The sequence below is a fragment of the Poecilia mexicana genome, unplaced genomic scaffold (genome assembly GCF_051168715.1).
Source record: "Poecilia mexicana isolate PSO_F unplaced genomic scaffold, ASM5116871v1 scaffold_18, whole genome shotgun sequence".
Lineage (NCBI taxonomy): Eukaryota > Metazoa > Chordata > Actinopteri > Cyprinodontiformes > Poeciliidae > Poecilia > Poecilia mexicana.
In genome coordinates this window covers 9629217-9642064 of record NW_028263387.1, presented here as the reverse complement: position 1 = coordinate 9642064, position 12848 = coordinate 9629217, and the positions used below count along the sequence as shown (strand labels likewise).

At 34.7% G+C, this 12848-nt stretch overlaps 1 protein-coding gene across 2 annotated transcripts; it reads left to right on the top strand.

Annotated features, from left to right (window-relative positions):
* The first annotated feature begins 1688 nt into the window (after positions 1–1688).
* On the top strand, positions 1689–12602 carry LOC106911208 (B-cell receptor CD22-like). 2 transcript variants are annotated; one of them, XM_088015421.1, is made up of 13 exons: positions 1689–3100; positions 3547–3579; positions 7174–7227; positions 7991–8269; positions 8660–8926; positions 9385–9630; positions 9771–9896; positions 10044–10059; positions 10136–10218; positions 10448–10492; positions 11065–11125; positions 11532–11578; positions 11849–12602. In XM_088015421.1, the coding sequence occupies exons 1-12, from the start codon at positions 2968–2970 to the stop codon at positions 11539–11541; spliced, it is 1353 nt and encodes a 450-aa protein (XP_087871547.1). In that variant the 5' UTR covers positions 1689–2967; the 3' UTR covers positions 11542–11578; positions 11849–12602. The 2 variants fall into 2 exon arrangements, with proteins under 2 accessions (XP_087871547.1, XP_087871546.1); XM_088015420.1 differs by having other exon boundaries at positions 7174–7440.
* Positions 12603–12848: the final 246 nt, after the last annotated feature.

Below are 12848 nucleotides of genomic sequence, written 5' to 3'. Positions count from 1 at the left end.
CTTCCTAGGTAAAAATGTAATTATATTCAACCAAGATTCATACAGAGGTTAAATAATGATCCTCCTTATACATCTAAATGAAATGTAGCACCTCAATAGGTGAACTCTACAACTGAAATGATGAATTTCTTTACAGAACACTCATTAAATAATTTAAATATTGATGGTATTTAAGAAAATACTAAAACAAGATCTGCTGCAGTTTCCACCACCTGCCACCAGAGGTCAGTATTTCAAGCATAAATGGAAATTAATTAGAGATTTTAAGAACAACCACAAGTGAAACGTACATTAAAGTGTTTTGCGCGTTTTAAAGGAGTAAAAAAATCACAGATTTCAGCCAAGCAGACTGAACATCACCTTGAGTTCAGTTTATTTTTACCACCTTTTAACATTCACTAGAGCTATTATAGTAGCTTTATCTACTGTACTATAAGACAGTGAACTGTTTCATTTAGAAAATTTCAACCAAAGGATTCCTACCAATTTCATAATTTTACAGTTATATAAATTCATAAACATGAAAACAATACAGACTGAATTGAGTTAGATTTACTCAAAAGGAAGAAAAAAATCCCCTCATGTTTGTTTTTTGATATTTTATTGAAAGCACACAGTATAATTATGTTAGCTAAGGCTTTTAATAAGTATCATAGTTTATGCTGACAAAAAACACGACTGCATGAGTTGGTTCTCTCAAGGTATTGAAGCTCAGAAGAAATGTTCATAGACACAGTTTAATCTGTTTAGAATGGATAAATATTCTGTTGTTGTTTTTTTTGTTGTTTTATTCTTGGCCATACAGAAGGTCTTTGTTGAGAACAAAGAGTTTGGGTTTCGCTTAATTCTCCTGAAGATCCTGGATGTAAAATTACAAAATCTAACAGAAAAGACAAAATCACAAATCAAACTTTAAGAATGACTTAATTCAATCTTATAGCTGTCTCCACTGCACATAACTTGTAATTAGCCAGCAATAATTTCAAATGTTCAGAATAATTTTATGTTCCTAAAAATAAATATAGCACATAATAAAATAAAATGACACATATAATTTAATTTAGAAGTAAAACTTAACTTAAACACAAACTGCTGAATAACTTTCAGCACCAACTTTAAATAAATGTATTTGTAAATAACGGTAACACTAATATTAAAATTAGCAAACATTAACATTAGACATTATCTTTTTTTTGCTTTTAAGTCGTTGCCGAAAACCAGCGGGAGTTTGAAAGCAATATGCCGGGAGACGGTCGTTCTCTCCCGGCTTGACGAGCCGCTCTGCCCGGTCAACTGCCAGAGCAGGCGAGACGAGCCGGCGGCTGCAGGGGAGCGGATAAGTCCGAACACATCCGAGGTCGGGCAGTATTGACTGTCGGTTTCAGCACTGGACAGCTCCCACAATGCAACACTGCTGTGACTGCAGAGGAATGTCTTTATTTCACTAACACTGTTCAGAGAAGAAACATTCACGTCATATTCAACATGTGGTTTTAACGCATTAATGTGACCTAGATGCCTCATATAGGTTTATAGTAGCCGCAATGAACAGGGCGAGAGAGGGCAGGCGCCAGATACGCCGTTCCTGCGCCTTGGTCTCGCGCTCTGTCGCGGCTCGTGGTCGCGCATCTCTGAATCTCTGTATCTCTGCGCCGACCGCGCGCGCTGCCTTTCACTCAAACTGGATGATTTAGAGATATTTACATGATAAAGACTTACTTTCAGAGAAAACGGAGGAACGGGAACCAACGTAAGCATCAAGTCTAAACGTCACGTTGCTCGATCTGCTCGCGGGCGCTTAGCTCACAGCTTTCAAGAGCGCGGCTTTTACTCAATTTTCCAGATCATTGTCACCATCTTCACCATCAGTCGCGGTATAGGTGAAAGAAACACTGAAAGACGGTAGTATTATTAGAGATGATGTAATCTAACTGGTGTCTGTCAAAGATGTCGTATCTCTTTAATCTTCTCCCTTAGCTTTCTCCAGTGTGACCCTGTAAATTGTTCACAACTTAAAAATATTGACTTCAATAAAGTCGGATGCTATGCTGTTTTATGAAATTTTAAATCAGGGTCGAAGGAGATCGGCGGCAATAACGAAACCAAACGCTGTTTCTGCTAGAATTAAATGTGCTCGATTTATTTCCCCACAGATTACAGCAAAATAACATGCATCAAACACTGTTACTGCTAGAACAAATATGCTCGATTTATTCCCCACGGAATACAGTACAAAACACTCTATGACTAAACACGTGATGCTCGATTCATTCAAGTTACCAGCGCTTACCTCGTGAAACGTGGCCGGAGAGCCTTCGGCCTAGAGACAAGCAGCATCAACGTAGCTGGGCGTTCGAACGCGACCCACAGCAGACTCTGACCAAAACCGCGGGCTTTTTCATATTTTATCTCTTAAACAAAGGGATGCCTGCGTGCAAAGGGGGAATGGCCATTTCCATCCTTGCAGGCGAGCCATCCAATCAGAGGTAGCCGCTCTCTGCCCATGAGCCAATCATGGGCTGAGAGCGTGAACCAGCAGACCAATCAGAGCCCAACCCAAGTCAACCAGCGCTAAGCACGCCCTGTTCACGTGATCCGTATGAGCACAATAATCTGAGCAGAATAAGTTTTATATCAAATTATAAAGCAAAGAACAAGTTAAAAGATAATAAAAAGATAATAAAAAGAATAATGATTATCAAAAAACATAAAAGATAATAAAAAGATAATAAAAAGATAAAAATACCAGATCATATGCCTAAAAAACCACGCATCAAATTCAAAGTAGTGCAGCCCTTCATTTGCTCTAATTGTCACCATGACTCTAGACCATGCTGTCATAGGTTACATCTATTTTTCAGACCTCGCACGTAGCATCATCTCGCTACGAGGGCAGTGGACAGGAAGTATAAATATATTGAGTAACTGCTGCGGTCTGAGCTGCTGCAGTTTTTAAAACTCTGAGAAATGGGAAGGAAACACGTAAGAAGAAAAAGAAGAATTCTCGAAACTTCTACTTTTTTCACAGCTAGAAGGCTTCCTGGTTATAGTTGTTCAGCAGGTGTGAGGATGGGACACGCTTGGCTTTACGTGCTGTTCTGTAAGTAAATTTATTCACTTTAAAAATACATGACTGATAAACGGGGTCTCACAGTGGCGCAGTTAGTAGCGGAGTTGCTTTACAAGCTGGCTCAGGGTCTTTCTGCGTGGAGTTTTCATGTTCTCCCTGTGCATGCGTGAGTTCCTACTGTGAATGGGTGTGACTAGTGTGAAGCGCTTTGGGTCCTCTGAACTTGATAAAACAAGTACAAAGCCATTTACTATTGTCCCTGCGATGGACTGGCGACTTGCCCGGAGTGTACCCCGCCTTATAATGGATGACTAATAAACTCAATTTTTCTAAATAAGAGTTAATACACATAACATGTATAATTGAAAAAACAAAACAACAAAAAAAGATTTTTGAAATGCCTTAAAATACCAGTTTGTCTTTGTTAACTTATCCTTTGTTCTGAGTTTTTCATAAATGTTTCTTTTTTTGTACAGTGTTCAGTTCAGTCATCAGTGGATTCGCCCAAGGTGAGACACATTTCTTGAATGTAAAATAAATATAATTGTAGCTTCTCTTTAACTGTTGGTGCAAATTGTATTAATAAGTCATTTGTTCACAACAGAAACAAGAAGGTGTAGAAAAACTTTAATTATCTTTATAATAACTTTACCTAATAACTTAAAAAGATTAAGGGGGCATTATGAGACGAGTGTCACCACAAAACCTTCATACACTGGTCCAGTAAATCGGTAGCAGCAATATATTTTATTATCTTTTATTAGCTTTATTAGCTTTTTAATCTGAAATCTTTTTTTTTTTGTGTGGTGAACTGTTGCTCTTGTTTGGCTGTTTTCTATTCTTGTACTGCAGACATACGAGTCTTTTTTTAATGTATATGTTCCTGTCTATATTTGTTAAGGTTGACGTCAAATGTTTGACAGATAAGATTTTAGTTGTTTTGCAGACCAGGTGACAACACAGGAAACTCTGAGAATATAAATGAACATTTAAGAGATCAACACCAATAACTAAGCCACGATACCATGAGCTGACAGGAAAGCATCTCTGTGTTTAACAAGCTGTTTTAACTCCCATTTTATCACATTCTGTCAACTTAACTGTAAAAATGCACAGAAAGCTACAAAAATTCTGCCCACAGCTGAAAATAGTTTTACCAGATGAAAATGTTGCTTTAGTCGCTAATTACCTAAAGAAAATGAAGAGAATAATTGTTATGGCAAATTATTTTGCTCAGTGTTTTTAAAAGTGTAAGTGAAAAAAGTGGTTGGTAAAGAGCTATTTATTTGGTGAAAAATGTGAGTGCCAAGCAAAACACAGCCTTTTATGATGTTATTTTAATTTGTTGTGAAGGTTTGAGTTGGTTCTAAAGCAGGGGTGTCAAACTCATTTTGGTTTAGGGGCCGCATACAGCTTAATCTGATCTGCAGGGGGCCACACAATAAACTCATTGCAAGATTAAATAGAACCAATAAAAGTGGACTTGTTGTTGATTTTTATATTGAACGAATTTCACTTTTACAAAATATATTATGAATAATCTCAGTTTTTAAGAAAGGTATCTGCAATTTCAACAATACTTTTACTCAGTTAAGCATTTATTTAAGTGCATTATGCATAAGAACTGATCTCAGAGATTGTACAATGTTGCAAAACATTTATTGACAGTTTTTGGAACTTAAAAACACTGTCCTGCATCACAAAATACAACAGACAAAAATTAAGAAAAGATTTAAAATCAATTTTCAACATCTGGGAAGCAATTTGAACAAATTATCTGGCTTCACACATTTGAAATCTTAAGTGTCAGCTGTTTTAAACAGACATTTGATTAAGTACATTTGTTGATGCATAAAATGCATACATATAGAAAAACTTGCATGCATAACATGTATGTATGTTAGCATGCACGAGAAATATGAGGTTGCCAGGGCCAAAATAAAAAGCTGGTAAAGCATAGAATCCAACTTGTTTACAGAACCTGAAGCTCAGTGCTGCCATCTGCTGTTAGTTCCGCTGCAGTGTTGCATCATGTTGTGTGCTCTGAATAAAACACAGCGCCCCTCGTGGACAGTATAGGAACTGCAGATTTTCAATTAAACGAAGTATATGTTTTTTCATGAATAATGATAATGCATTTAGCGTTCGGCGGGCCGGTTCCGCCGAACGATTTAGTCCGGCGGAACCGGACTAAATCCGGTTCCGCCGGAACTTTAGAACTAAACTTTCATGTTTAGAACTAAAGTTCATGTTTAGAACTAAAGTTTAGAATCACTTTAGATTCTAAACTCACTTTAGAATCTAAAGTGAGTTGGTTTATGGTTAGAATAAGGAATTAAGAGCGATGTTGTCGTATTAACTGTGTGTAAGTTGGTCATAAATATTTCAATAAATACTACAAGTTTTTTAATGTGTTTGGTATGAGTAAGTGATGAGTATGTTTTTCTAAAACTATGTTTACATAGTAATTGCTGTCAGTGTAAATATTTTAGATATTTCAGTCACTGATTGGTTTCATCCTTTTTCCAAACTTGTTCTTCCTCACTGGTACAAATGGCTGAAATTACAATTTAATTTATGTCTTGAGTTCAGCACAGAAGTTTGATTTAATTCAAGTCTGTCTTAGTTTAAAGGTATATAACTATTGATAGTTATGCAAGAACAGATAATAATAATAGGATGTTAAAGTAAAAACAATAACATTTTCTCTCAGAGTTCATTCTAAAGTGAGAAAATGAAATAAACATTCAATTAACCATCTCTAGTTGAGAATGTATGGAGCCCCTAGAGGGACATTGAAGTGAAAATAAAAATTTAAATTTCTTCTGCGCACAAGATGCCATCAGATGCCATCAGGTGTCTGGTGCACATGAGAATGTTTTTTTTCTTTTTCTTTTTTTCCTTCAGTTTCTCTTTCGGGCCTCTGTTCTAATTTGCTGCATTGATTTTAACAGAATATTTATTAATGCATTTACATTTGAAAAAGAGGTAAACGATATCAGAGGATCCTACGTTTGGGACGCCTGTGGGAAAATATGTTGACATAACTGTCTTTTTGTCAAAATAGTACTTTATTGATTTGCTGCTGAATAATAGATAAATAACCTCCTGTTTATTAATCATGGTCATTTATTAGAACATGTTGAGAAAGCTACACATAATTCATAAAAGTGGAGGGAGAACATGAAGTTAATGGCAGCAATAAATGTAGATAATGAGTAACTGAGAATAGTGAGACAGTAGCAGAGTAAAGATGGTCAGAATCATTAGCTCCTAATTACAGATATAGTTCAGAATAATCTAATAAGTCTAATTATAAGTTTGATCAACTTTGTTTTAATCCTTCCCTTAAAAGTAGACGAGGTCTGTCGTATTGATTGAAAACTTTCATCACATTTTTACATTTATTCACTTTTCACTTCAACGTAAAAATAGAAAATAGAAATTTACAGAAAACTTAATAGGTCTGTGAAGAGCTGAAAAAAAGATTTACCAGAATTAAAAACTGACTTATGCTCCACATGCCTGAAGAAAATGAAGAATTATTCCAGCAGATTATTTCATGCAGTATTATCTGATGTTTCTGTGTGGAACTTTAAAAAAGTAATGTTATAAATTTAATAAAATGTAAAATGAACATAAGGTGAGACAAATTTTGTTGTCCCAAAAGAAACTTGTCTTGGGTTCAGACGCTGGCTGCTGCAAAATCCAAACATCATAACCTTCATATTACATTCACACTTAAAACCACTAAATACATTATAAAATAACGTAGCAGGACATTTTAAAATCTTAGACATCCTTGTTTACAGTCATAATGTACAGTTTTTAACATAGTATGCTCAGGGATATTTATTTATTTAATACATTATGTAACAAATGTGATTTCCAAGCAAAACTCAACTAATTGGAGTTTAGTTGCTTTGGTTGGTGGAGGATGTAAGTGGAAATAGACAGAGAGCTCTATTTTAGTCATCATTCAACTTGATGAATGATGATATATATATTTTTTAAATCAAAAGATATATCAAAAATATATATATTTTTTTTGTTGACTTAATGTTTCTTTTAAACTAATACATTCATGTTGTTTATGTGAACAGGTCCCATTCAAGCCACTGTGGTCCTGAAACACAACGGGCCTCTGATATACAAAGGTGAGAGAGTTTATCTCCAGTGTCGGATCCCAGGAGGAAAAGGAACAAAGTGGACGTATGAATGGAGATCAACCAGGTTAAATAAACCTGAAACATCCAATGAATACATTAACATACATTCAGCTAATGAGTCTCATAGTGGAGAATACAGCTGCAGAGGAACTAATGGGAGTGACTCAACAGCCTGGAGCGATGCTGTCATATTAACTGTGTGTAAGTTGGTCATAAATCTTTCATATAAAAACATTATTGCACATTTTCTAATGTGTTTGATGCAAATAAGTGATAATTAGTTAAAAGATTAAGGTTTTTTCATTATCAATGTTTGTTCTTTAAACTAGTTGGTCTGATTCTTTGGATTACCAACCCACTTCTTCCTTACAGATACGAAACGACTGATATTTTAATTAAAATATGTGTTATAGGTTGAGCACAAATGTTTGTTTCCTCCCAGAGCTTTCTTAGTTTTTAAGGTACAAACCTTTAGTTAAAGGTATATTTTTGACAATTACACAAGAATAGCTAACATAAATAAAAACTAATTTTCTCATCGAGTCATTTCTGAGGGTTTGAGAAAATGAAATATTTCAAAGTTAGAACTGCATGAATTCCTTCATAAAATGCAGAAACGCAAGAGGAATAAAATGTTTTACCAACTGTCTGGAAATAATCTGAGTTCTCTAATTACACTGAGTTATTATATAAGAGATATTTTTCTTTAAACTGAAGCCTTTTATTGACATAGAAAAACTCTCTCCAACAGATGAACTCTCTGTGTCTCCATCATGGCTGAGTCCTGGAGCCTCAGTGACTCTGAGCTGTGAGGTTCAACATCCACCTGCAGGAACCAGGTTCTTCTGGTATAAAGCTGTTCCTAAACCATTAAACATCTTCTACAACTATGAGCTGCTGCCTGGCAGCTCTGATGGGACTGATGAGAACGTCTACATTGTTCATGGACTCAATAACACAGCAGGTTATGTGTGTGAAGCAGGAAGTGGAAAACCAGAATACAGAGATCCAACTTTTGTCTGGTCAGCAGGTCAGTTTATCTGTGTGTCTCCACTCAGTGAGTAAAAAATGATGTTTTTACATTATTTCTACTGATCCATGAACTTTATCCTTAACAGTAATTTAAAGTTGTTGGATTCATTATCAATATAAAAAAGAAATGTTAAAGTTTTATCTTGGTTTTCAAATATTGTTGGATTTATCCAAAGCACAATAAAAACATAAAATGATGAAGTGAAAAGTAAAAGTTTTGGTGTATTTGACAACAACCCCCCTCTGACCAAAATCACTCATGAACTGCAGTTTGTCTTTTGAGACAAAGTTTTTGTTGAAAACATTTTGTTTGATTAATTTATTGCTTTGATAAAATGTATATTTGAAAGCCATAGATGATTTGGATGTTTCTATATTTATTTTCCAGATCCTCGTCCAGCAGCTTCTCTCTCAGTGAATCCTGACAGAGTTCAACACTTCAGATCTGAATCTGTGACTCTGAGCTGTGAGAGAAACTCTGCTGGGTGGATAGTGAAGTGGATATTTACAGAAATAGGCTACTTGTCAGACTGCTCCATCTGGAGGAGAATGACTGGATCTACATGTACCGACAGCTACCAGTTTCATAGTGGAGTTTACTGGTGTGAGTCTGTATCAGGAGAGTTCAGCAATGCAGTGAACATCACTGTACATGGTGGGTTGTGATTTATAAACTTTTTCTTTCAGATTCTTATCTATCGTATATATTTCATATTTATACAGTGCAGAATGTTTCTTATATCTTCATCATTGTAAAACTCAATATTTATGAATTAATCATTTTTCACTCCAACAAAAATACAATTTAACTTTTAGAAAAGTAAGAATCATAACATAAAATCAAATGATAATTTTCTTCCAACAAATGGATTCTTTCTAAAACTGGAGGTTCTGTGTTTTACTTCATGACGGTCAAATTCAGTTGTTTTAAATGCACAACATCATTTGTGTGTAAGTGATTATTTAGAAGTCACTTTTTAAACATCCACTACAAATAATTTGTCTGAAATCAAAATATATTCTGATTTTTGTAAACGTAAAATATTTTCGTTAATGACATACAGCTCCAAGTTTGAAACTAATGCCTGAAATTTAATTTTATCTGTTTTACAGACATTAATAATATAATCCTGCTGAGTCCTGTTCATCCTGTGACTGAAGGAGATCCTGTTACTCTGAGCTGCAGAGATAAAACACAACAACTTCTCTCCAATGTGTTTTTCTATCATAATGATAAACTCATCCAGAATGACAGCAGAGGGGAGCTGAAGATCTCTGCAGTGTCAAAGTCAGATGAAGGTTTCTACAAATGTCAACATTCAGGAAAAGATTCACCAAGAAGCTGGATGTCTGTTAGAGGTGAGGAGGATTTTAAAGACTTCATGTGTCTTCTTTGGTGAATCCATTTAGTTGTTTGGGGAGAAAATTGTGGATCTTTTTGAGGGTGTGATGCAGATGTTTTTCCATCTCCATTCCTTTTTAATGTTTCTTATTTCCAGTAACTGTATCCAGTCCTGTCAGCTCTTCATTTCCTGTCATGTTGATCGTTGGACCAGTTGTTGGAGTCGTTCTCTTTATTCTCATCATTCTCCTGCTGTCATGGTGGCGTTGCAGTCGGTCCAAATGTGAGACTTTTTTCTTCTCATACTGTTGTGGGATGTGAAGTGATACATAAAAAAATCAAATGATTTTAATTTATTTGGCTGTTTTAACAAAACTGAGGATAAATTCACCATAATGCAACAAGTTTACTTTGTTCCCCTCATCCACAGATTCATGGTACATCAGGTCAGTAAACTGATATTTACTTTTCTCAACAATCCTTCAGTGAATTTAATTTCAGTTTAATTTTTCCATAATTTAGGTCAGAGGTCAGCAGTCAGAGCTCCTCCACAAATCAAGGACTCAACCAGGCAGAGAGTCAAGTTTACAGCTCTCTGCTTCATGGTTAGTAACTCTGTTGTTTTTACAAAGTGTATTCTCCTGCTACTCACTGGGGATTTTTCAAACTTTTAACCTGAACTATAGGAAAATACTCAATTTTCAAATTACAACAGTATCATAAACTTGTAGGGTTACATGAAGCTTCTGTTAGGTTATACTGGTTACAGACTGAATATTAATCTGCTTAAATTCATGCTATAATTTTAACCTTGACCGTTTTATTATTTTGCAGGTGATACTTCTGAGTATGAAACAATCCAGCCAGCCTCTAACATTAGTAAGATTTATTTCTTGAAGCCGTTTCAACAGCTGTCTGGGTTGAAATGGTTTGAAATTAAACACACAAATAAATCAATCCAAGTACTCAGCTAACGAGTTTTACTACTTTGAAAAGCACATTAAACACAAAGAAATTCATATATTTAGACTTTAGATATGCAAGATAATAATAAAATAATATTCATCCACCTATACCTGGGTTTAGGTTTCCTTCTCCATGTCTTGTTGTTATTTTAGACCTTTTGCCAGTATCTGTACCAGAGCTGGTTATAGGCTGGTTACATTTGACCAACCAGTAAAATGTAACCAACACTCTAGTTTAAGAATGTTTTTCAGTGTTGGTCCTACTGTACTAAACATAATAGTTGATGCTTTGCTCGCTTCGACTCAGACACATTTTTTTTCCTGCAGAATTAATCTGCTTTGGGAACTTTGTTGTTTTTGCTTCCTCCTGTTCTCTTAAGGAAAACATTTGTTATACAGATTATATCCCTCTGTACATTTTATTTTATTAATTTTATCCCTTCTTTAACTTAAATATTGTCGTTTGTTATTTCTGATGATTGACAGGGAGGGCTGTTAACCCAGAGGACGATCACATTTACACAAATATGAACAACAGAAAACAAAGGTAGGTGATTTCAGCTGCAGCTCCAGTTAATGTTTTCTCTGAAATGTGACCTCATACCAGCTCTACTACATGCTATTAAAACTCAACATGCTGTTCAGGCAATCATTTTCCCTTTTAGCATCTACATGCTACAAGTAGAAACCATCAGAATCTGTCAGATCAGAAAACCAGCTGAGGACTTTGAGAGTTCTAGATAACAGACTTTCATCTGCATGAATAGTTTGTTTTGTCTGTGGATAAATGTTGCTTGTTGTTGATTGGATGAGAAATTATGGTGATTTGTTTTCAACATAACGTAGAACTACTGATTTCAGTTCATCACAGCTTCTGCATCTTCAAACCGAATAATATCTCCTGCAGATGATCGTTGTGCTCTAAAAATACTGAGATCTGGTTTTTATTTTAGAATCCATTGAATGCTAAGAGTCACTATAGTGAGAAGAAAACAACAAGGTATGTGAACTCTGCATTGAGATGAATTTGTAAATATACAATGTCATTTCATATAATTTATAATAAGTAATTTGTTAAATGACTATATGTATATATACATAGTGTATTTGACTTTCATATTCAGAGGTAAAATTTGCTGCTACTTTATAATATAGAGTAAAATATATATAGTCAATCTTTGAAAATTTGCTGTAAAGTTTTCATGGTTAAAATTGTTTTTACAAATGATGACATAAACATGTGTTACGTTCTCACACCTTTTCTTTACAGGAAAGTGGAATCCTGCTGCAGTTTATTCTGAAATCTGATCAGGAATGAAATCAAAATGCCTGTCAGCTTTCTGGTGGTTCAGATTGAACTGAACTGAGTTTTTGTTATTGTGATATAAAAAGAATTCATATAATCAAATGTTTCTGTGATACAACATGAGCTAGCAAACATTTTATGAAACTGATGTAAGTAGCTGTCGAATACAAACATAAGACATGAACAGAAATTGGATCAGATAAAGTTTTGTGTGAACTGAAATCACTTAGATCAGGTTTTAAAAGTATGTCCTTTTAAAAAGCAGCATTTTGTATGTTTATAGTTGTTCTCTCAACAAGAAAATCAATTTCTGCATTTTGTATAAAGATATATTAGCTTAGATATATATATATATATATATATATATTATTAGTATGCTGCAATTACAGTTTTGGTTTATTATAATTGCTAATGAAGTACACTTTATTGTTACTTAATGTCTTTGATTCTTCTTCTTTGCCACTTTGTACATTGCATGCTTCATACACACATCAGTAGTGCAAACACATCAGGTACCAGAACACAGAAGGATCCATTACAACACACTTTACAGGTGAAATTAATTACATTGTGCTTTGAATATATTACCACTTTGGTAACACTTTATTTGATGGGGTGTGCATAATAAGACTGACATGACACTGTCATAAACATAACATAAACCCTTTCATCCAACTTTTAAAGCAAATCTTCATTAAAATTGTCATTATTTACTGAATGACACTTTATGATACTGTTGACATGTTTCAAACAGGAGCGAGGGGGCTGGTGGTGCCCAGGGGCGCAACTACACATTATTCAGGTGGATGCGAAAACATAAATTCTGTCCAGTTATCTTTAAATCAAATCATGTTTATTAAGCACTTTGTGTTGGTAACACACCAGTTTTTGTTGTTGAAAATGTAGCTAGCTCCTCATTAAAAATAACAAAAACAAACTTACATCATGAAGACAATGTGAAGGT

What these genes read in the sequence shown, in the direction of transcription:
- LOC106911208 (XM_088015420.1), top strand. Translation starts at nt 2,968, where the DNA reads ATGGGAAGGAAACACGTAAGAAGAAAAAGAAGAATTCTCGAAACTTCT. An exon ending in TTGGCTTTACGTGCTGTTCT is followed by an intron (nt 3,101 to 3,546) that starts GTAAGTAAATTT and finishes TTTTTTGTACAG; the next exon opens with TGTTCAGTTCAGTCATCAGT. An exon ending in AGTGAACATCACTGTACATG is followed by an intron (nt 8,927 to 9,384) that starts GTGGGTTGTGAT and finishes TCTGTTTTACAG; the next exon opens with ACATTAATAATATAATCCTG.